Genomic DNA, 21,845 nt, shown 5'->3' with positions numbered 1-21,845 from the left:
ACGGGTTTATAGGGCTGTCACAGTAAGCAGGGACCACCCCCCCAGATGCCACCACCTCCATCTCTTCTCACCTGGGCAGACAGCCACGTGGCAGCCCCGGATGGCCTCTGGCTTGTCACCCTCACAGTGCCCACTGCCACTCTCGCTACCTTTGCAAACGACCTGGCGCTGCTGGACACCCTCCCCGCAGCTGGATGAGCACTGTGACAGACAGACAGACAGACATCAGTGATGGGGAAGGGGAGCCAAAACACCACCACAGCCACCCCAGAGGAGCATTTGAGAGCAAAAACGGCTCCCCTGAGCCCCCTTTTCTCCAGACTAAACAATGCTCATTCCCTCAGCCACTCCTCGTAACACTTGTGTTCCAGCCCCTTCCCCAGCTCTGTTCCCTTCTCTGGACTCCCTTCTCCCTTCTCCAGCCTCTCAATGTCCTCCCCAGAACTGACTCCAGGATTTGAGGTGTGGCCTCACCAGTGCTCAGCCAGCACCGCGACCTTTTTCTTTTGGGTACTTTCCAGACACTCTTTCCCAAGCCTGGAGTATTGCCTGGGGTTGATGTGACCCAAGTAGAGGACCTGGCACTTGGCCTTGTTGAACATCATACATCTGCCCTCAACCCATCAACCCAGCCTCTCCAGGCTCCTGTGCAGAGCCCTCCTACCTTCAAGCAGATCAACACTCCCTCCCAACTTGGTGCTGTCTGCAAACTGAGGATGCACTCAATCCCTTCATCCAGATTGCCAATAAAGAGACCTGACCCCAGCACTGAGCCCTGGGAAACACCACTTGTGACCAGACATGGATCATTGTGCCTCTCACCCTTATCTCCACCCCAATGAGCCTCTACCACAAGCTCACCTTCACACCCAGCCACTCCACTCCTCCTCCAGATCCCTCCCCACCTCCCCCTCAGCTCACCTCAGACCAGGCTCCTGTCCTCCACTGTGCAGGGCAGGGCAGGCGGCTGCAGGGCCTGCGGGTCTCGGGCCGCTGCCCCGGGCAGTATTTGGGGTGCAGGGTGCGGTTGGTGCCATTCTGCAGGCGCTGCAGGCACTGCACCCCCCGCACCTGCACCCCCAGCTTCCCGCAGGACCTACTGCACGCACCCCACTCCTCGGCCACCCAGCTGCCAGAGGGGGAATAGAAGTGTTAGAGGTGATAGGGAGCAACCCGGGTTCCCTTTGTAGAGGGAACGGAGGCACCTGGGGCCAGGCAGGGAGGACCCCACCTTGGCTGAGAGCACTCCTGGAGGTTGCAGCGCCGCCGGATGGGCTTTGGCTTCTTGCTGTTGTCACAGAAGTTCCTGTGGACCATCCGGTTGTCGCTTTTCCGTCGGCAGCCGTACTTGGTGTACTGGATGCCTGAGGGGAAGAGGGTGGATGGTGAGGCGGGGGGTGTGGGTGTCCCACCCAATTCCTCTCCTGCATCCCTGCTAGGACATCTGCTCTCAGGTGTCAACTGGACCCAAGCAGATCCTTCACCCAGGCTTGCAGAGGTGCTGAACACCACATGGGTGCTGGACTCCCCCACCTCCAGCCTCCTGGGGTCAGCCAAGATGCTGTGGGGTGCACACTCTGAAAGGGGCAAAGCACAGAATCATGGAATCATTTTGATTGGAAAAAAACTTTAAAATTTTAGAGTGCAACCATTATCCTAACTCTTCTAAGGCCACCACCAAACCTTGTCCCTCAGCACCACACCTACGCATCTTTCAAATCCCTATAGGGATGGTGATTCCACCACGGCCCTGGGAAGCCTGTATCAGGGCCTGACAATCCTTTTGGGGAAAAAAATTATCCTAATATCCAATCTAAGCCTCCCCTGGCACAACTTCAGGCTGTTTCCTCTCCTTTTATTGCTTGGTACCTGGGAGAAGAGACCAACCCCTCCTTGCTCCAACCTCCTTTCAGAGAGTTGTAGAGAGCAAGAAGGTCTCCTGCTCAGCCCCCTTTTCTCCAGGCAGAACACCCACAGTTCCCTCAGCCACTCCTTGTAACACTTGTGCTCCAGACCCTTCCCCAGCTTTGTTGCCCTTCTCTTGACATGCTGCAGTCCCTCAATGACCTTCTTGTCATGAGAGGCCCAGAACTGACCCCAGGATTGGGGACGCGGCCTCACCAGTTCAGAGCGCAGGGGGACAATCCCTGCTTTAGTCCTGCTGGCCACACTATTCCTGATACAAGCTAGGATGCTGTTGGCCTTCTTGGGCACTTGGGCATACTGATGGCTAAAGCACAAATAATCCTTCCCCCATCCTTCTCCGAAGCTGCTCCCTCAAAAACCTGGGTCAAGAGATCTGAATTTTCTGTGGGAGACACAGCCAAGAGCACTTAGCAAGCTATGGATTTGGCTTCATTTCTCCAGATGAGTGGAATAAAAAGCAGCACATGGCAAGCCCAGCCACAGCACCGCTGTAATGTGCCAAAATAAGCCCCACTTCCTTCAGAGCAGACTGGAGCAGGGCTAAGGGAGCACCCAAGAGGACGCTCCAGGGAGCCATCATCTCCACCTTCCCAAACCAGAGATGCCCGAATGGCTCAGGTACTGTTGTCTAACACACCCAAGAACTCTCCCTAGCCTGCTAAGAAGGGAAAGCTACCTCCTCCACACGCCTTGGAGCACTGAGACCAGCTCTTGAGGGCCCACTCATAAGAATCCATCTCCTCGAGCAGAACGTTGTTGTTTCCAATCATGGGCAGCAGATCCTCGTGGATGATGTACCGGTACATCAGGCTGCTCCTTGCCTCCTCCTCCTGAGGGATGACCTGCAAGCAGAGAGAGGATAATAGGAGAGGGGGAAGGAGAGAAAAGAATGATGCTATAGGAGAGGTAAGAGAAAAGAAGGCCATCAAACTAAAAAAGACTGACCTCACGGTACAGTACACAAAAGAGTAGGAGAAACAAACCCTACTGCTACCTCCTACACGATCAGGTGGGCTCTGAACACGGAGTCCATCCTTCAGGAATGTACCTCTCCACTTGTGGAGAAAAACACTGCCCAAAACATTCCAACTCCCACCATGGGTGACATGTTTCTGAGCTGCAGGACCACAGTCTACGCCCAAAGCCAGCCCTGGCTACAGGAATGGATGGAAGTACACATCTACCCTTCCCAGGTGCCAAGGGAACCCAATCCCTAATTCCCCCCCAACACCAGGATAACTAAAATGAGACATGGAGTCACCAGGTTCACGGAGCAAAATGCTGTTGGACTCAAAGGCAAACACCTTAGCCCTATATCCTTACACCATTCTTGCACACAGCTCTTCCACTTGGTAACTTCATTTCCCTGAGTCTTATGCCTATGCCCTTTATCTACCAAAATCCTTCCATCACCTCCTACATCCCATCTCAGATCATCTTCACTCTCTTGTCCTTCTGGGTGATGGTGGCCCCCAACACCCCCCAAGGATGCATCAGCCAGGCTTACCAAAACACTGATAGCCTCACGCAGAGGACCACTGGTTTTCAGGCTCTCCTTGCCATGCTCAATGGTGTATTCCCACTCCAAGCCCATCTCAATGAACACTCGGCTTTTGGCTTCTTTGCCCTTGGCCTTCAGGATGAAGTCACCTGTGGCTTGGTTCTTAACAGCTGAAGGGGAAGGGAGGTGTTTCAATGTGATTTCCTCTGACCATTGCCCTTGAAGGATGGGAATGACCCAATTAAGACTCTTTGGGTGGGAGCTGTTATTGTTCATCCTGGAGAAAGCTCCAGAGAGACCTTGTTGCAGCCTTTCAATCAAGGAGCTTACAAGTAAGATGCAGACAAACATTTTAAGAGGGCCCATAGTGACAGGACAAGGGGTGATGATTGTAAACTAAAAGAAGGGAGGTGTAGGTTAGACATTAGGAAGAAATTCTTTACGATGAGGGTGGTGAGACCCTGGCCCAAGCTGCCCAGGGAAGCTGTGGCTGCCCCCTCTCTGGAAGTGTTCACAGCCAGGTTGGATGGGGCTCTGAGCAACCTGATGTCCCTTGCAGCTGACTTGAAAAGGTCCCTTCCAACCCAAACCACACTGTGATTCTGTGAATTGTCAGACTAACACTAAGGAAGAGGCAGTGGGTGAAGGGAGAAGCAAACTCCAGTACACTCACTGATGCTGTGGGATGCTGGCTCCATCTCTTCTATCTGAAGGTGCCTCGCCCCAGCTGGTATCTCAAACATCTTTAAAACACTGGCTGAAATGGAGGGAGGAAAGACAGAGAGAAGAGAAAGAGAGGGTTTACTTGACACTTGTCAAGGTATGAATCCGTCTGACCCTGCCCAAAGGCACTACCCCAAACCCCTCCAGCTCACCTGGCTGCTTCGGGGTCTTGGCCAAGGTGCCCTTCACTGTTCGGCAGTGGGAGTTGTCCCCCCCGCAGACCCCACACTTGTCATCCTGCTTCAGGGAGCCAACCTCCTTGTCACAGCCAACGTGCTGTCACCCGTGGGGGAGAGAAGACACGTAGGTGGTCACATCCCACCACCCCACCATCCCCATGGCCCATACAGGATCAGTCGTCAGGTTAAAACGTGCATCCCCAAGGGGGGAGCAGCTCAAGGGGATGCCCAAGGTGTGTCCTGGACAGGCACAGGACAGGGACAGCAGGAATCAGCTCCTCACCACACACTCGCCCCGGACACAGATGCTGTAGGGGTCTCGGTAGCTGCAGCGGGTACCATCGTGAACAACCTGGTTCATGAACACCACAGCCCCCGTCCCCTCAGACTGGCAAATCAGCTCACACTTCTGTGCGTCTGCAGCAGAGGAAAAAGCAAAGAGTTAAAAAAAAGGGGGTTGTTGGAAATACATGAGGGTGACTGAAGACAGAAACCCATCTCAGCTTACAATCCTGAGCAATGATTTCCAAAGCCCAGGTTATTCTGTGCCTTATTCTGATCTTTTCAGCCCACCTCTGCTGCACTTCAAAACAGCAGCAACCAGAGCAATATCTGTGTTTCTCTATGTGACACCTGAGGACAAGCACAAGAGGTTCATTTTCAAAACTAGGCTGATTGATAATGGCTTATTGCAACTCTGGTTTCCATCTCAGGAGCTTTCCACAACCCAACGTCTGCACACCTGGCACCATCTCCATCCTACAGTGATGGCCCCAAGCACGGCTTCCTCTAAGAGAGAAGGTAATTTGGCTCCAGTGCCCCTGCTGCTCACCATCATGATGCTCATAGGGCAGCCAGGTGTGCTTGCTGTTCTGGTGGGTGTAGTAGGAGTTGCGCTTGGAGCACTGCTGGGCACGGAAATCCTGGTAGGGCCCTGGGCACTCCTCAACATTGCACACTTGGTACTCATAGGTGGCTCCCGGGCAGTGGTGCCCCCCATATGCTGGGCTGGAAAATAAGAACAATGAGTTAAAAGAGCTTTGGGGAGGGGGATGCTCTTCAAACACAATGGAGGTGGGCACTGGCACAGGAGCAATTGTCCTAATCCCTTCCCCACGGAGGAGGAGACTGTGTGGCTCTTGGCCACTTCCAGTTTAACCCCAGTTCAGAGGAAGGAAGTGGGGTTCAAACGTACAAGGGGCTGTCACAGCTCCGGCTGCGTGAGCGCACACCTCCCCCACAGGTCCTGGAGCATGAGCCAAACTTGGACCAGGAGCTCCAACCACCATCCTGGCTGTAAGGTTGCTCTGATGTCTTCCAGATGCAGTGACCCTTGAAGCACCACTGGAAGAGAGGAAAAAGAGGGGGAGTAAGCTCCACGCCTGCCTCTTCCAAAGCTCTAGGCACCAGCAATGAGCCCTCCCGCACCCACAGCACTGCAAAACCAGCTCACAGCTCACAAAGCACAGGAGGAAGGTGTTCTTCATCACCACCTTGACCATGTCCCTCCCATCAGCAGCAAGACAAGGAATGGTCCCTGAGCATGCAGCAGCAGGACTGCCCTCCAGGCTGGGTGTGGGACAAGCAAGCCACATCAATTCACAACTGACCCAGACAAGCCAGGCAGGCTCCCAACACCTCTGTGCTTTGGATGTGGTTAGAAGAGCCTGCAGCACCAGAAACACCCTCAAAAACTAAAGCCTGGGGCATGCAAAGAACCCTCTGCAAAACAACCGCCTAGGGTTTTCTTTCCCTAACATCAGATTTTTGAGCTCCTGGACTGGTTTTCTCTCTCCAGTTAAGAATAGCCTCTCCCTACCCATGTAGATCCTGGGCCAGGCACTGAGCTACACCTAGATGAGCCCTGGAGATGTCTCCCCACTGGCAAAGGGGGAATGAATCAAAACAAAGAGCACAAGTAGCAAGATTTTGATAAACAAAATCTGGCACGAAGTTGCAGTGTCTTCCCATGGACACCCAGACCTGGAGTTTAACTCCAGCCCTGAGGAAAATCCAGTGGTCCCTTCAGTGGCCAGTATGGAAGATGCAGAGAAGGTCCTCAAAGGGCCTAAAGGAAGGACCTTCCAGTTCAGATGTTGCAGTCCCCTGGAGTCACCCACCAGCACTGCATGCGACCCATCTTCTCACATCTCAAGAAAATCTAATTTGAGAAATTTTTGGCCAGCTGTCACCAGAGCACTGGAGGAGGCAGCACTTTCAGGGGAACTGCTGGGAAATATAAGGAACTTTATCAAATGTTGTTGGATACTTTATGCCCGTCCCTCCTCCAGTAAAGAGACAGCCATAACTTAGACGGACCAGAAGCTTTTCCAATGCATCCACATTCCCACACTGTGCTAATAGAGCCTGAAGTAAAAGCCTGATGACATCATCAAGTTGGATATGCAGTGATGTCATTGCTCTTTTGCCAGGTGACAAATCAAGTCCTGCTTCTTTGCAGAAGCAGGCACAGAATTAAAACAAAGTCCTTACCTGAGCACAAACTGGGAAAAATAAAGGAGCAACTCCAGACCAAAAACAGGCACACATTGCCTGCTGCTCTTGTGGGTGTCACTGTGTCCCCAAGGAGGAGATAGGCAAGGCCAGCCCCTTACCTTGCCAGGAGAACACTCAGTCCCATCCAAGGGTGGTCCCTTCTTGGTCTTGCAGAAGTAGGGGTTGTCAGGGTGGCTGCACCACAGCTGCTTGCAGGGGTCGAAGGTGCGGAACTGAGAAGCACAGAGGAGCTGGGCTGGGACGGCAGTAGGGACACCCTGATGGGGTGGTGGCTCCTGGCCAGGGGTCCCTATTGGGGCAATGTGGCCACCGGTACCAGGTCCATACTCACCGCTGTGCAGGTTTTGTAGCCCACACCAAAGTCAAAGCGGCACTGCTCATCCATAGAGTAGTTAATGCCTGGCAGCTTGGGCAAGGTGGGCCACTGGTGCTCAAAAGGGTCATCCAGCAGGCAGTCGTAGGAGCTGCACAGATGCAGGGTGAAGGCAAATCAGAGTCAGACATAGAGGACTTCCCTCCTTCACCCCTTCCCCCTTGTCCAGACCTCTCACCAGATTCCATTAGGAAGTATCATATATGGAGAAACATGTTCAGCCTGATGAGTAGGCTCTAGGGAGACCTTAGAACACCTTCCAATACATGAAGGGGCTACAGGAAAGCTGGAGTAAGACTTCTTACAAGGGCATGCCATGATGGGACAAGGGGAACAGTTTCAAACTGAAAGAGTGGAGATTTAGGTTGGATATTTGGTATAAATTCTTCATAGTGAAGGTGGTGAGACATTGGCACAGATTGCCCAGAGCAGCTGCACCGGCCTCATCCCTGAGAGTGTTCTAGGCCAGGTTGGATAGGGCTTAGAGGAAACCAGGTCTAGTGAGAGGTGTCCTTGCTCAGGAGGTTGGAACCTTGCAGGGTGGTTGGAACAAAATGATCTTCAAGGTCCCTCCCAAACCAAACTATTCTATAGTTTTACTGGGTTTGTATGGCTAGGTTTTGATAGCAGAGGTGGCTACAGGGGTGACTTCTGTAAGAAGCTGCTAGAAGCTTCCCCCCCATGTCCAACAGAAACAATACCACCATCTCTAAGCAGTTTTCCTGCTACCCTTCTTGGCCCCAAGTCCCAGAAAGACACTGCCTGTTCCTGCATGTTGTTTTGTGGGTTTTTTTCATGCAGCACTCAGTACTTTATAGTCTAAAGGCTAAACCACGCAGCCTGCCCAAAGCTGGGGTCCACCAGCAGAAATCTTCTGTAAACTATTGCTCTGTTGACATCTCCAGTTTTGATCAGCCTGCTAACTTGTCTCCAGCTTCTGCAGTCCAACACCAGTTCAGTCTCATGCAAGGAATTAAGTTGTTAGGAGATGAAAAAGAAAAAATAACCTCCCAAGGACCAATTTTTGCTCTTCTGGCTAAAACAAGCAGCCACAGAATGGTTTGTGTTGGAAGGAACCATCTAGTTCCAACCCCCCTGCATGGCCAGGGACACCTCCCACCAGACCAAGTTGCTCCAAGCTCCACCCCACCTGGCCTTGGGATGCTGAGCATGGGCAGGGACACCTCCCACTAGACCGGGTTGCCATCTGAAGGGAGAACATCCCATTCCTGGTTCAAATGGACCCACCGGATGTAGCGGTTCAGCTCCTGCTTGCTGCAGCGGGACCAGTGGTACCGGTGGAAGGCGGCCTGGACCAGCGGCGCCATGATGCTCCCCATGCTGGTCTCATCAGCGCAGCGGTTGCCCTGGCCATCGTGCTCCATGCCCAACCTGGTGGGAAAGGCCGGCGTGAAGGTAGGTTCCTGGGGGATTGGCACCGGCGGGAAGCCCTTTTTTGCCAAGTCAGGTGCACCACCCACACTCGTCCCTCACTTCCCTCCAAAGGGGGCAGCCGGGTCTGCCCGCTGTGACTTACACGTGGCCGGTCTCATGGGCAACAACGAAGGCCGAGGAGAAGCCATCTTCGTGGTTGAGCGTGCAGCTGCGCAGAGGGTGGCACATCCCTGTCACTGGTGCGTAGCCTGGGGGGAGAGAGAAAGGGAGGGGGGAAGAAGAGAGGAGAGAAAAAACCTTTGAGGGAGGGAGGGGTATTAAATAAATAAATAAATAAATGCCAAATCAAACAAAAACCAAAGCCTGGCTTCATTGCAGCAGGAGAAGAAAACAAAGAGCAGGAGCCTCCTCCCACCCTGAAATGGCCTCTCCCATGTTCTTCTTTATTGCAAAGAAATAAAGAAGAAATAGAGAGGAAGGACAGGTACAAGGTCTCCCTCAGAGCCCTGCCAAAACTTTGTCCTCCCTCTCCACAGGCTATGGGGGGCCCCAGCCATGCACCCCCCACCCCCAGCCCTCAATCAAGTGCAGCAGCAATGGGGCAGCCTTCCCCTGCCTGTTCAGCAGTCCCTCACTTCCATTTCCACTTATTTTATCTTTTTCTTCCTCACATTTTTTCTGCCAAATTCAGTTAATTCCTTGGCACTCTTTAGAATTTATTTCCCTTCTTTTTTGGGGTTTTTTTTGTGAAGACTGACCCTTTTTGGCATCAAGGAAAAGGAGGAAGTTAGCTGAATTTTCGAGTGGTCCTGGCCTCACACAGCTGGCCAAGGACATGAGATTAAAGGAAAAAATGTATATGTTTCTCATAGCTCAGCCCTAAATTCAACAGTAATTGACTTTGTGGCCACACAAGTAGATGGGATCAAGGTTGGAAAAGACCTCTAAGATCATCGAGTCCAATCATAAACCCAACATCACTGTGCCCATTAAACCATGTCCCTCACCACAACATCTACATGGCTTTTAAATCCCTCCAGGGATGGTGACTCCACCAACACCCTGGGCAACCTGTGCCAGGGCCTGGCAGCCCTTTGAGGGAAAAGTGTTCCTAATATCCAATATAAAACCCCCCTGGCACAACTTAAAGCCATTTCCTCTCATCCTATCACTGGCTACCTGGGAGGAGATACAGACATCCCCCCCAACCCCTCACTCCAACCTCCTTTCAGGGAGCTGTAGAGAGTGAGAAGGTCTCAGCCTCCTTCTCTCCAGGCTGAACACCCCCAGTTCCCTCAGCCACTCCTCATAACACTTGTGCCCCAGACCCTTCCTGAGCTCTGTTGCCCTTCTCTGGACACACTCCATTCCCTCAATGTCCTTCTTGTAGAGGGGGCCCAAAGCTGAACAAAGGATTTGAGGCGAAGCTGTTGCAGCTGCACCACTGGGAACCCAGAAGTTACCATCATCTCAGACAGAAGGCAAAAGCAAGTGGGCTTGGGGCAGCTTTTCCCCCAATATTTCTTTTTATCAACTGAGGGGAGACTTTCCCAGGTGTCCATCTGCACTGGAACTTGCAAAGGAACTTCTCTCTTCATAATAATTTAATTTTTCAAACCAAGCCTAGAAAGGAGCCTTCAAAGGCCTCACTGCAGCATTTTTTCATGGAAAGTGATGGATGCATTTTTGCCAATGCTCCAAGTGAAGAAGTCCTGTGAACCCAAGATACTGAGAAAAAATCAAAACAAAACAAAACAAAAAAAAAGATGATCTGAATACCCAATTTTCATTGCATGCTACCACCTAACTCTAGGGAAGGTGTACAAGGCAGGTCAATGGCTCAGTAAGGAGGCTGTTGGCATTACCCAGGCTTGGCTCTGATGACCAGCGGCACATTCAAGAGGGCTCCCAGCTTGATGCCTCCTGTGATTCATCCTCTGCTGTGAGGAGAACCTTTCCAGAGAGGTAACAGAGGCTCCTTCTGCATTTCTCCTTCCTGCCACATGTACCAGTACTCACCCTACAAAGCAGTGTGATGATCAGTATGTTCACAGCATCAGAGAGCCTCCTGGTGGGAAATTCAGACCTTGCTACCAGTGTGGGAAGGAGGAGGCAGCAGGCTCAGGAGAACTGGCCAAATGACTTCTCATGATGCTATCAAAGCATCTGCATTTCTAATGTCACCATGAAATGCCAGAAGCTTTTCCTACGATTTTTTTCCATTTTTAGCTCTAACTTCTCAGACCACATCAGCACCAAGGTGGTGAAATGCTTCTTGCCATCACTCTTTCTGACCTACTCTTTGCCCCCAGGGATTATAAAACAAACACTTCTATGGCATAGAATCATAGGATCATTAAGGTTGGAAAAACAACTTTAAGATCATCAAGTCCAACCACCCAAGAGGGCCAAGAAACCAACCCATGTAAAACCAGGTCCTCCTGAGTAGAGAAAGGACCGAACCCATGAAGCATTTTGTGGTATCCCATCTTTTTAATGTTATTTTTAAACTGTTTAGGGCACTTTGAGAAAACGGGAGGTGTGTGAACCAGTGTAAGGACTGAATGAATAAAGATTTTTTTTTTAATCTGTTCGAGTTGATGCTTTGGATTAATTCTTTCTTCTACTTCATACAAAAAAAAAAAAAAAAAAACAATTTTTTTAACCTTTTTCTTGCTGGCCAAGAAACAGACTGCGTTTGCATGAAATCCTCTCCCCTCGCTGGCTTTGCCTCAGCAAACTGCACATACCTGATTGAGATAAATACAGTACCTTGCATACCTGCAGGACCAAAATCTTGCCTGGTGAGGAACACGGCGTGGTCGTGGTACTCGGCGTGCTCTGGGCTGGAGCGCTGCTGCGAGTGAGCCCAGCGACAGACCTGCTCCAAGCTCCGAGATGGGTTCCCTCGCTCGATCAGGCTGACTGACTGGGTAAAGAATTCAAAATTAAGATATAAATGGGTAAACCAGTGGGGTAGAAGGAGTTTTGGAGTCAGAATGACTTCTAAGCAGCGCTTCTCCAAAATTAGAAGCGATGAATTCCTGCTTTGCAAAGCATCTTGCACTTTTTTTATTTAAAAACAGCAAGGAAATCATTCCAGTCACCATGACCTTCTTTGGTGACACAAGTGCTGGTGAGAGCAGTAGATAAAGAAAAGAGCAGCTGAGAAGCAAAGAGGATCCAGATTATTGGCTCCTCACTGAGACATTGTGAGGTGCTGATGCTCAGCAATGAACAGAGCAACATTCATCCATAAAACTTCACCCACAGAGAACAAAATCCCAGTAGAAAATAGGTGGAGTTGTTCAGGACTCATTCAGAGCAGTCACCTTGTCCTTCAGCCTTTTTTGTTTGTTTGTTTTTGTTGTTGTTCAAGATTAGTATTTTGCAAAATTGTGCTCTAGAAAATAGATGATGCTCTCAGGTATCTGCTGAGCTGCAGCAGTGGGAAGAGAGGTAAGAAATATTGCCCTTTCCCTGGCTCTCAAGTGGAAGCCACTGAGGTTTAATCCTACAAAGCACAAGATGGGAAACCAGAAGCCACATAAGAACTCGCTCAGGAAACCTTGGATCTCAACAGTGGTGAGCACACATCTCACCTGGATTCAAACCTATGCTCACCCCTGGGTTTTCGAGAGGAAAGAGGGGGCTTGTGGAGGGGTTTTTTTCAAGACCTAATATGACTTATTTGTGGCCCACACAGACAGCACCACGCTGAGTCATTAATTGCTAGAACAAATCCATGTAGGATAGGGGCTTGCTGCTCAAAGGAGAGCAAATTACATTCTTTTAGAAAATCGCCATGCTGAAATTAGCCAAAACAATTAAAAGCAACCTGAGAAACCACATGAAACCTTCCCATGCTTTTTCTGTCCATGCCCAAGATACCCAAAAGCTGCACGGACAGCCAGCAAAGCCTTCCAGGGCTGTCGAGCCAAGGCCAGGACATAAGAGATCCAGGTCTGGGCTTCTCACTAATATCCAAACTCTTGCCAATTTGAGAAGCCACCTTTGTCTCATTGCCACTTCTGAGGAAACACAAGAGCCAGCTGCTAAAGGCTAATGGCAACCACCTGTTGTCTCCTCAGGGACCCCTCTTTGCCCTGGGGCTGGGCAACTATGGAGCTTTCCAGAACTTCAGGCTCCAGCAACCAGATGGACAAGGATTTAAGTTCAACCCTGCTCAGCACACTTGTCACACTTCAACAGCTGACCCAAAAGGTCACATTTTTCCAAACCCAGGCTTACTGAGTGCTAAATATTATGGTGATGAGACAATAAGCCACGGTGTGGGTTGCATGAGTGCTGGCCCTGGGAGAAGCAGCAGTTGCCTGCTGTGCCTATACAACATTTCAGCCCTGTCCTTCTCCTGTGGGGCAGGGCTTGAGCTGGGCAAATGGCCCAAAGGCAGAAACCAGCTGGAACAGTATCCCCCCCTTGCCACATCCCAGAGCTGTATTTACCTGGCGGTATCCCACCATGATCATCCTGACCAGCACGATGTTGATGTGAACCCCCAGGGACTCATCATGATAAATTTCATCCACCTGAAGAGAGGAGAGAAAGAAAACGGAGAAGTTAAGACCATCACATCTCTCAACACTCCCACACTCAGCATCCTATCCCATTTTCCAAAGTGGCACAAGACCAGGTGCAAAGATCTCTTCTCCTTCCACCCACCACCAGCTTTTTGTTGTTTTGTTTTGTATTTTCGCCTATGTGAAAACCATAAATTCAAAAAGCCAAACTGCAATAAGCCAAATTTCCCCAGAATGGGTGGCTCAGATGGTCTATGACATCACCCAGCCCATCAAGAGAGACAAGAAGGGCTGTGTTTCCCCCAGGAGCAGCCTCCACTGCCAAGCATCCCTCAGTGAGCTGTTGCTCCCTTCAGAGTAGGAATTCCTCAGGTGGAAGGAAATGCTTTGGATTCCAGCATCTTTGTGTTGGGTGGAAAGAAAAAAATGGCTTTTGGGGAAGAGGCAAGTGATCATATCAAAGCAAAAGATTACTCAGTTACACCAGTGAGTCAAAGCTGACCTATCACTTCAGAAACCCCAGGAGAAGACAATACAATGAGAAGAGGGAGGGCTTGTGATTCAGTAAGACATCCATCAATGTCAGCTATTAAAAATTACTTAGCAAAGGAAATAATGAACTATAACCTTTCCCTTCTGCGTTTCTAAGATGAATAAACAAATTCAGTTCCTAAGTGCTCCTAAGAGAAGAGATACAGATGAGAAAGGTCGCTGTGAGCTGAGCCACCAAGAAGAACACAGAGCCATAAACCCAGGCAAGTGCAGGAGATCCTGCACCAGCCTTCATCCCCTGCACAGCATATGTGAAAAAACACCCCAAAAAACCCTCATTGTTAGAGAACTTCCTTCTTCCCCAAATGTCTCCAAGATGGGGTTTCAGCACAGCAGTTAAGGAAATCAAATTAAAACCACTCCTAATGCTGACTAGAATTAACATTTACATTAAAACATACTTTTTCAACTTTGTCCAAGGGAGAAAGAATTTACCTTGGCTCTATGATAGCTTTCTGGACTAGATGAATATTATAAAACTAGATTTATGGAGCTTTTCTCTTTCCTCTCTCTTTTTCTTTTTCTTTTTTTTTTTTTTTTTTAACTTTAGGGATGGGTGGCAGCTGCCCCTTTATTGCTTCCCACATCCAAGCCTGCCATTTCCCACTTATAGGCTGCCCTCCTGTTTGCAATACACACGTGTCATATAACTGGGTGGAAAAGTTGAGAGAGGGAGAAATTAAAAACATGCTCTAATTTTTCAGGCTGTATGTCCTGAAGAGCCATAGGGTTGGACCCAGGGTATGGTTCAGGGGAAAAAGGGGGAAAACACTGGCTTGGGGTTCTAAATATAAGAAGGACATGGAGCTGTTGGAGTGAGCTCAGAGCAGAACACAAAGGTGATCAGAGGGCTGGAGAACCTCTGCTAGGGAGACAGGCTGAGTTGGAGTTGTTCAGCCTGGAGAAGAGAAGGCTCTGGGAAGACCTTACAGCACCTTCCAGTATCTGAAGGGGCTACAGGAAAGCTGGGGAGGGACTTTTCACAAGGGCATGGAGTGATGGGACAAGGGGAACATGTTCAAACTGAAAGAAGGGAGATTTATACTGGGTATTAGAACCATGCAGGGTGGTTGGAACTAGATGGATTTTAAGATCTCCTCCAACCCAAACCATCAGTGATTCTACAAATACTTTTCACAGGCATTGAGAACTAAACTCCTCAGCTGCCTCCTAGCACTGTGCTCACCTTGCTAGGGAAGCAGCAGGATCAAGAACAGCTTCAAAACAGCTCATCAAGACACAAGAAGCTGCTTAAATCCCAAGATGGGATTTAATCCCTTAACGCTGCCTTTTAAAGCAGTGCTAAATCCCACCCAGCACCCTCCAGCCCCTGAGCTAAAGGGTTAATCCTAAAGCCCTGTTCCATCCAGCGGGATCTGTACCTAACAGATACCAGCGACCTTTATGGTTAATTCAGAAAACAGATGTGGAACCAGACTGCCCAAGGCTATGGATTCTTCTCAACAGCCAGATACAAATAATTGATCGAGGGGGGGTGGGAAATCAAAAGGGTTTGCTGCCCGTCAGCCCGCCCTGGAGTTGGTTCAAGCTGGCAGAGGGGATGGATACCAGCCCAGAGAGCAGTTTGCAGCCTGGCACTGCTCCCTCTGCGGAGTCAATGTCTTCAAAGAAAATCCCTCCAGAAAATACCTTCTCAGCAAAGACCTCCAGTTAAGGCGCCCACCTCCACAGACAGATGGGATAAAGATTTTCTTATGTCTCTCGCAGATGCCCAGCCTGTTTAACACAATCACCTCGAGAACAACGCTCTCCTATTTCATTTAAAAGAAGATTTTTTTGCTCATAAAACAGACCAGGACTTAAGGCTACCTGTGTGTTAAGAGCAAACTAGCACGTACAGCTCCAGACCCCCCAGCCCTGCAACACCTCAGGGACAATGCCAAGGAGACTACAAAACAGGAGAGGAGCATTAAAACCCCAAGGCACCCTCTCCAAAATGCTTCACCAGGGCAGCCTACCCAAATCCCTGAGAGTCTGGCCAGCCCTAAATCCACCACCCCAGACACCAGATCCCGACAGTCAAACCGCACCGGCAACGTCTAGACCTCGCTGTTCTTCAGGGAAAGGAAAACAAAAGAGAGAGACACGAGAAGAATTTGCCAAACCAGCAGAATAGCTGACATTTCAAAACCCCAGATTGCTCGCTCCCAACAGCCAAGTCATCTTTTAAGCTTCTTTCCTTTTATTCCCTCACTTTTCATGCTGGCAGATTCACCTCAAGCCGCTTTGCTGGAGCCGAGGGGGTGGGAACTGTGGAAAAAAAAATCTCCCCCTGACTACTTTATCAGGCTCACTACACCCTCTTGCATCCCCTGCAGGGACAGACACTGCCACAGACATCTCTGCAAGGGCTGACCCATATCATCTACATCTTCAGTACAGAGAACAGAGCAAAGAGGAGGTCTTCTCTGCAGGGCAAAGCTCTCAATTTTGTCACAGCTGCCAACACAACAGGCTATGTTGTCCCAAAAACATGGCAATAAACATGTGAGGCTATCTAGGGGGTGGGGAAAAGTGCACAGAATCACAGAATCATTTGGGTCAGAAAAGACCTTCCAGATCATCAAGTCAAACCATTAACCCAATTCTACCAAGTTCATTGTTAAACCATGTCCCTCAGCACCACATCGACCCAGCTTTTAAACACCTCCTGGAATGGTGATTAAACACCTCCAGGGACAGTGGTTCAACCATAATCCCACGTTAAAAATAAAGCCAAAGGTTTGATTTTATCTTTTTTCCCCTGACCCTCTCCTCCACAGGGTCTCTGTCCCCTGGGAGCAGTAATTTGGCAGATGTGCTGGAAAGAAGCAAGTCCCAGCCTGGAGCAGGCTCTGAGTCATGGGGTTTCCGTAGTAACCCGAAACAATAGGAAAACACCAGGTACCTTTGCACCCTGACCCAACCCATGGGCAATATCCTACACAAACTCCAATGAACCAGTTGATGATACCAGAGTTCCGAGCCAGCCCCAGCCTTGAGAGCACCAGAGGCCAGCAGGGGGAAGTCTGGAGGAAAAAAACAAAACAAAGAGTCCAACTGAATGAGAGAGACTGGAAAGCTAAGCAGGACACAAAATATTTCCTCTCGTCCCTAAGGGGTGCTGGATCCTCTCCTGGTTCCCAGTCCTTCAGTCAGGTACCAAGAAAGACAGTGGAATGGCTTCCCCCAGCCACCACATTGCCAAATACCCATACCAAGAGCCCAGCAGCAGGGGGGGCAGGTTTTGCTAGGGTGGACACTGTGATGCTCAGTTTGGAGATACAAGATATAGCAGCCATGCATCAAAAGAATGTGTGACCAGCAACTCAAGGAAGGTGATTCTATTCCCCTTCTCCACTCTGGTGAAATTTCCCCTGCAGTGCTGTGTCCAGTGTGGGAACCCCCAACACAAGAAGGACATGAAGCTGTTGGGATGAGTCCAGAGCAGGCCACAAAGATGATCAGAGGGCTGGAGCACCTCTGCTATGCAGATAGGCTGAGAGAGTTGGGGTTGTTCAGCCTGGAGAAGAGAAAGCTCTAGGTAGACCTCAGAGCACCTTCCAGTACCTGAAGGGGCTACAGGAGAGCTGGGGAGGGACTTTTTACAAGGGCATGGAATGATGGGATGAGGGGAACAGTTTCAAAACTGAAAGAGGGGATATTTAGGTTAGACATTAGAAAGAAATTCTTCATGGTGAGGGTGGTGAAACACTGACCCAGGCTGCCCAGAGAAGCTGTGGTTGCCCTCTCCCTGGAAGTGTTCAATGAGATGTTGGATGGGGCTTGGAACAACATGATCTAGAGGGAGGTGTCCCTGCCCATGGCAGGGTGGTTGGGATCTTTAATGTCCCTTCCAACTCAAACATACCTGTGATTCTATGATTCTATGCCCAGATGTACCTTCTCCAGCACACACAGCGAAGGCATTTGGGCACACCAAACTGCTGATTTTTTATGCTAAGTCCAGCAAGCAACTCAAAACTAGTCATAGTCCTATCAACCTTATCATCAACAGACTGCAAGGGAGAAAGTGGAAAGCAGGAATATATTGAAGTCAGGATGCATTCCCCAGGCCTGCGATCTATCTAGTGCTGCTGGTCTCAACTTTTTTGGGAAAACCCGGTGCATCCCCTGAGCCAAGGAGAGAATAGTGAGTTGGGAATGTGGGCTGGGGCTGGCAGCCCGTGGGGAAGCTCTTAGGTGCACAAAAGGAGCAGTCATCCTCCCAGCAGCTCTCTGGGATGGATGCAGCACCCGCCGCCTGATGAAAAGCCTGGCAGCCACATTCCTGGCAACACAATAAGGGTTGTTTGGTTTCCTTTTTTAAACAAAGAAAAGTTCTGCCTGACGAATCATTTATCACCAAGCTTCAGCTGACACTGAGCTCCTAATAAAAGGGGCTGTGTCTCAGGGAAAGCCCCAGCACCTGACCTACAGCAGCGCCGAGCTTGAGTATGGGTGAGCATTGCACTACTCCCTCAGCACCCAGTGGGGACCCCAGAAAAGGCCAGGAAAGCATTTTATAAACTTTCCTTGGGATATATCTTGAGAGGAGAACTCCTGTCTTCCATGTCCCTGCTGGCATACTCCAGCCCATCTCATTAAGTCCTTTCCTTGTCAGAGGGCCAGCCAAGCTTCTTCTCCTTCCCCTTGCCTCCAAGTAATGGGATTATTGTTCAACTGGGTGGTCCCAGCATACTCCTCCCCAGCACCCTTCTCCTCTTCCCCCTCCCCTTACACCCAGGCCAAAAAGTATTTTTATCTTTTTTTATTTTTTTTTATTTTTTTTCTGCTGAATTGGGTATTTCAAGGCAACCCAAGCCAGCAAAGAAATGAGGTGGTGCCAAGGGAAGAGGAGGCAGACAGAGGTCATGACAAAGCTGGAAAGCAAATGTGGGAAAGGAAAGGAAAGGAAAGGAAAGGAAAGGAAAGGAAAGGAAAGGAAAGGAAAGGAAAGGAAAGGAAAGGAAAGGAAAGGAAAGGAAAGGAAAGGAAAGGAAAGGAAAGGAAAGGAAAGGAAAGGAAAGGAAAACATAAAAGAAGAGAGTATAGAAGGAAATAACACTTGGAGGAATTATTCATTGCATACATTATCTTAGTCGGTTTTTTTCCCTGCCTTTTTATTGATGCTGCATTTTTCCCCCTTTTATTTAATTCATTAAAGTCTCCAGCGCTGCCTTGATTTGAATAGGCAGTGGTGCTCCCTTCTTCCAGCTCAGCATCCTGTGCATTCACTCCCTGAAAAGTCCTGCCTGCAGACTGGAAACCATGAAATGCGCCTGAAAACCAACCTTTTGATTGGAGCTGACAGTCCCCTAGGCCCTCAAAACCATCCGCTGAGGATCAGAAAGGAGAAAATAAAAAAAAATTACATCATCTTCCACCCCCCTATAATTTGAGAAGAGCCCTGGGTTGCAATGGGGAACCCAGGGGAGAAATTTGGAGGGAGTGAAGTGATGCCAAGAGCATCCTACCATGAGCATAACGCACTACAGACTCAAATACTAAAATAAAATTATAAAACAGTAAGATAAATAAGGTAAAATAAAATTTTAAAATGCAGCCATTGCTCTTTAAAACCAACTTCCTCTCTTAATTGAGGCTGGCCACATTACATTTGGCCCCCAATCCCACAAATCCTTACCCCCTTATGTTGATAATTTTCCCTTCATTACTGGCAATTTGGATCTGAGCCCACCTGCCAGGGCAGAAATAGGGCCTGAACAAACAAGCCACCAAAAAGCCAAAAGCATCTTTAAAGCTCAGTTATTTCCAAGCTGCTTGAGCCTTTCGAACACTTTCCATCTCATGCAAAGACAGTACTTAAACAAAAATAAATAAATAGAGGTGAGGATAAACCATGGAAAACAACACAGAACTTGGAGAGCACACCAAAGAGGTCTTTGAACGTGGACCCTATTTGCAGACACTCAGATTCAAGCAGAGCAAACCTCCTGCAAGATGGATAGCTGAATAAATACTGATCCTTCCACATCCCCCTTGGACTTGAGGATATGCACATTTTTCTCTTCAAAAGGAAAGAAAAGTGCGGTAGATGAGTCTGTAACTCTCAGACACATCCAACTAGCCCTCGAGGTGGGTTTTCCAAAGAATAAGAAAGAACTCGTGAAAATCTATAAAAATCTCCCCCCCGACACTTATTCTTCAAAATAAATAACAAATATCAGTTACAAAACAAATAACCAAAAATTTCAAAGTTAATGCCAGCAACCATTCCCTCTCCTAGCGTTCACTGGGATTTTGGCCATGAGGAGGAGATGGCCTCAGGCAGGAGAAGCAGAAGATACTCTTGGACTTGGGTGACAGACAGTGACCAACACACCAGCCAGGGACCAGGGAATGTCACAGAGACTAACACAAAAGGCTCTTCTTTCCATCACTCCAACGACCACAGTTATTAAATCCCAGAGACAGCTGTCACGGTGACAGAACAGCCCTTCCTGCACACATTTCCCCTGCCACCCCAAGCCCCATTTTTTCCAGGATAACAGATTTGCAGCATCAGAAGAGCAGTACACCAAGGGCGGGGTGGGAGCCAGAGCCCTCCTGACAAAGCCAAGCCTTACTATGTTCATGAGGGTGAGGACGTAGTTCTGGACGTGCTCCTTCCCATGGAATCGTACGACTGAGTCATCCACAGCCAGCAGGACCTCAATGTTGTAGTCGTCCTTCCTGGCGTGGCGCCTCTTGCGCTCTGTGTCACCCCCAAGCCGCTCCGTCATCATCTCCAGGGAGTTGGGAAGATCACCCAACTGCACGCCAGGCACTGGGCAGGAAAAGAAACAGCCATTGAGGTGACCTGGCACTGTGGTGATGTCCCCCCCCAAAAAAAACAAACAAAAAACCACAAACAAACAAAAAAAAGACACATCCACACAATGATGGGCCTATGCTGCCTGTTGGGTGGTGGTGGTGGGACACTTGGGGAGGTGGTGGATAGCTGGGGAGGATGCCTGTGAGGTAGGGACCTACTTCTTGGGAAGCTGAGCATACATTCTAAGCATGCTCCATCCTTCAGAGCTTCTTCCATCCTTCATCAGATCCTCCACCCTCTATCGCATTTGATTGTGCATTTCATAAGGTGATTAAAACAAGACAGCAGCATTTACACCTCCTAATCACAGCTGGCAGCTAAGCTGGATGGAGTCTGGCTCCTCCTGATCCCTCTGCTCCTGAGTCCTGACTCTGCTTTCTACCCTAAGGCCAATGTGATCATCCTTGTTCTGATCCCATACACCTTGGACATTGAGAAAATCACAGAAACCCATGTTGGAAGGGACCTCAAGGATCATCTGGTCCAACCTCTCTTGGTAAAACCAGGTTTTAAAAACCCATATGTAACTCAATCAATATTGACCCAATTTGGAAGAATTTCCATGTTTCCAGCAAAAGCCCAGTGCTTTCCTTTCTTCCCACTGATGACCCAACTGGCAGTTACTGCTAGGAAAGACTGGATTTGAGGAGCCCCTACCTTCTGGGTGGAGGTCCTGGTGGGGATCAGCACCATCCTGCCGGATGGCCGACCGGCGGTACACCACGTGGGCCCTCCCGTGCTCCTCCATCTCTTGCTGCCCCCTCTCCAGGGGCTCAATGAAGAACTCATTGCTGTCTGTCCGAATCAGGCCAGCCTGGACTCCACAAAGAAATAAAGGGGGAGAAGATGTGTGGTTTTTATCTCCACGTTTGTGCACATACATGCTAAATACACTCATTAAAAAGACTGATGCAGGGCGTGCAAGAGGAAAAAGCATCCCAAATAAACTGAGGATCTTGCTGATACTCCATGACACCGGGGTGGACCCATCATTACCCTTAATTTCTCCTGTAGATGGGAAAAAAAAATAATAAAAGGGAGGAAAAAAAAAAAAAAACGAACAACCAAAAAAAAAAAAAAAAAAAAAAAACCACGCAAAAACCACAGCTGGCCACAATTCAAGTTATGTCTTTATATGGCCTGGAAACTCCACTCCTTCTGACCAGCAATGCGTTTTTCTGCCTAACCCTGTGCATTAGGGAACACAGGGTCTCTCATGCCCCCATCCCAATCCCCATCTTCACACTGGTGAGGAAGAAACCAGCAATTTCACTGATGCTACTAATTGTGGTCATGGCGA

The 21,845-nt window shown here is 49.3% G+C and overlaps 1 protein-coding gene across 4 annotated transcripts in view; it reads right to left on the bottom strand.

The window, feature by feature from the left end:
* The window catches only part of ADAMTS14 (ADAM metallopeptidase with thrombospondin type 1 motif 14), a 32,707-nt gene that overhangs the window by 3,629 nt on the left and 7,233 nt on the right, over positions 1 to 21,845 (bottom strand). The window contains exons 3-20 of one of the 4 annotated variants that reach the window (XM_071748979.1): positions 21,203 to 21,359; positions 20,298 to 20,497; positions 13,081 to 13,164; positions 11,387 to 11,543; positions 8,757 to 8,862; positions 8,468 to 8,611; positions 7,178 to 7,310; positions 6,945 to 7,058; positions 5,525 to 5,673; positions 5,162 to 5,337; positions 4,613 to 4,746; positions 4,303 to 4,426; positions 4,101 to 4,184; positions 3,434 to 3,645; positions 2,603 to 2,768; positions 1,232 to 1,364; positions 922 to 1,129; positions 72 to 201 (exon numbers count right to left, since the gene is read on the bottom strand). In XM_071748979.1, coding sequence (XP_071605080.1) covers positions 72 to 201; positions 922 to 1,129; positions 1,232 to 1,364; positions 2,603 to 2,768; positions 3,434 to 3,645; positions 4,101 to 4,184; positions 4,303 to 4,426; positions 4,613 to 4,746; positions 5,162 to 5,337; positions 5,525 to 5,673; positions 6,945 to 7,058; positions 7,178 to 7,310; positions 8,468 to 8,611; positions 8,757 to 8,862; positions 11,387 to 11,543; positions 13,081 to 13,164; positions 20,298 to 20,497; positions 21,203 to 21,359 — 2,611 coding nt within the window. The remainder of the gene's footprint in view (positions 1 to 71; positions 202 to 921; positions 1,130 to 1,231; positions 1,365 to 2,602; positions 2,769 to 3,433; positions 3,646 to 4,100; positions 4,185 to 4,302; positions 4,427 to 4,612; positions 4,747 to 5,161; positions 5,338 to 5,524; positions 5,674 to 6,944; positions 7,059 to 7,177; positions 7,311 to 8,467; positions 8,612 to 8,756; positions 8,863 to 11,386; positions 11,544 to 13,080; positions 13,165 to 20,297; positions 20,498 to 21,202; positions 21,360 to 21,845) is intronic. The other 3 variants (XM_071748981.1, XM_071748980.1, XM_071748982.1) reach the window with 3 other exon arrangements.

This window comes from Heliangelus exortis, chromosome 7, assembly GCF_036169615.1.
Source record: "Heliangelus exortis chromosome 7, bHelExo1.hap1, whole genome shotgun sequence".
In the NCBI taxonomy this organism is placed as follows: domain Eukaryota; kingdom Metazoa; phylum Chordata; class Aves; order Apodiformes; family Trochilidae; genus Heliangelus; species Heliangelus exortis.
This window is presented reverse-complemented; position numbering and strand designations above follow the sequence as displayed.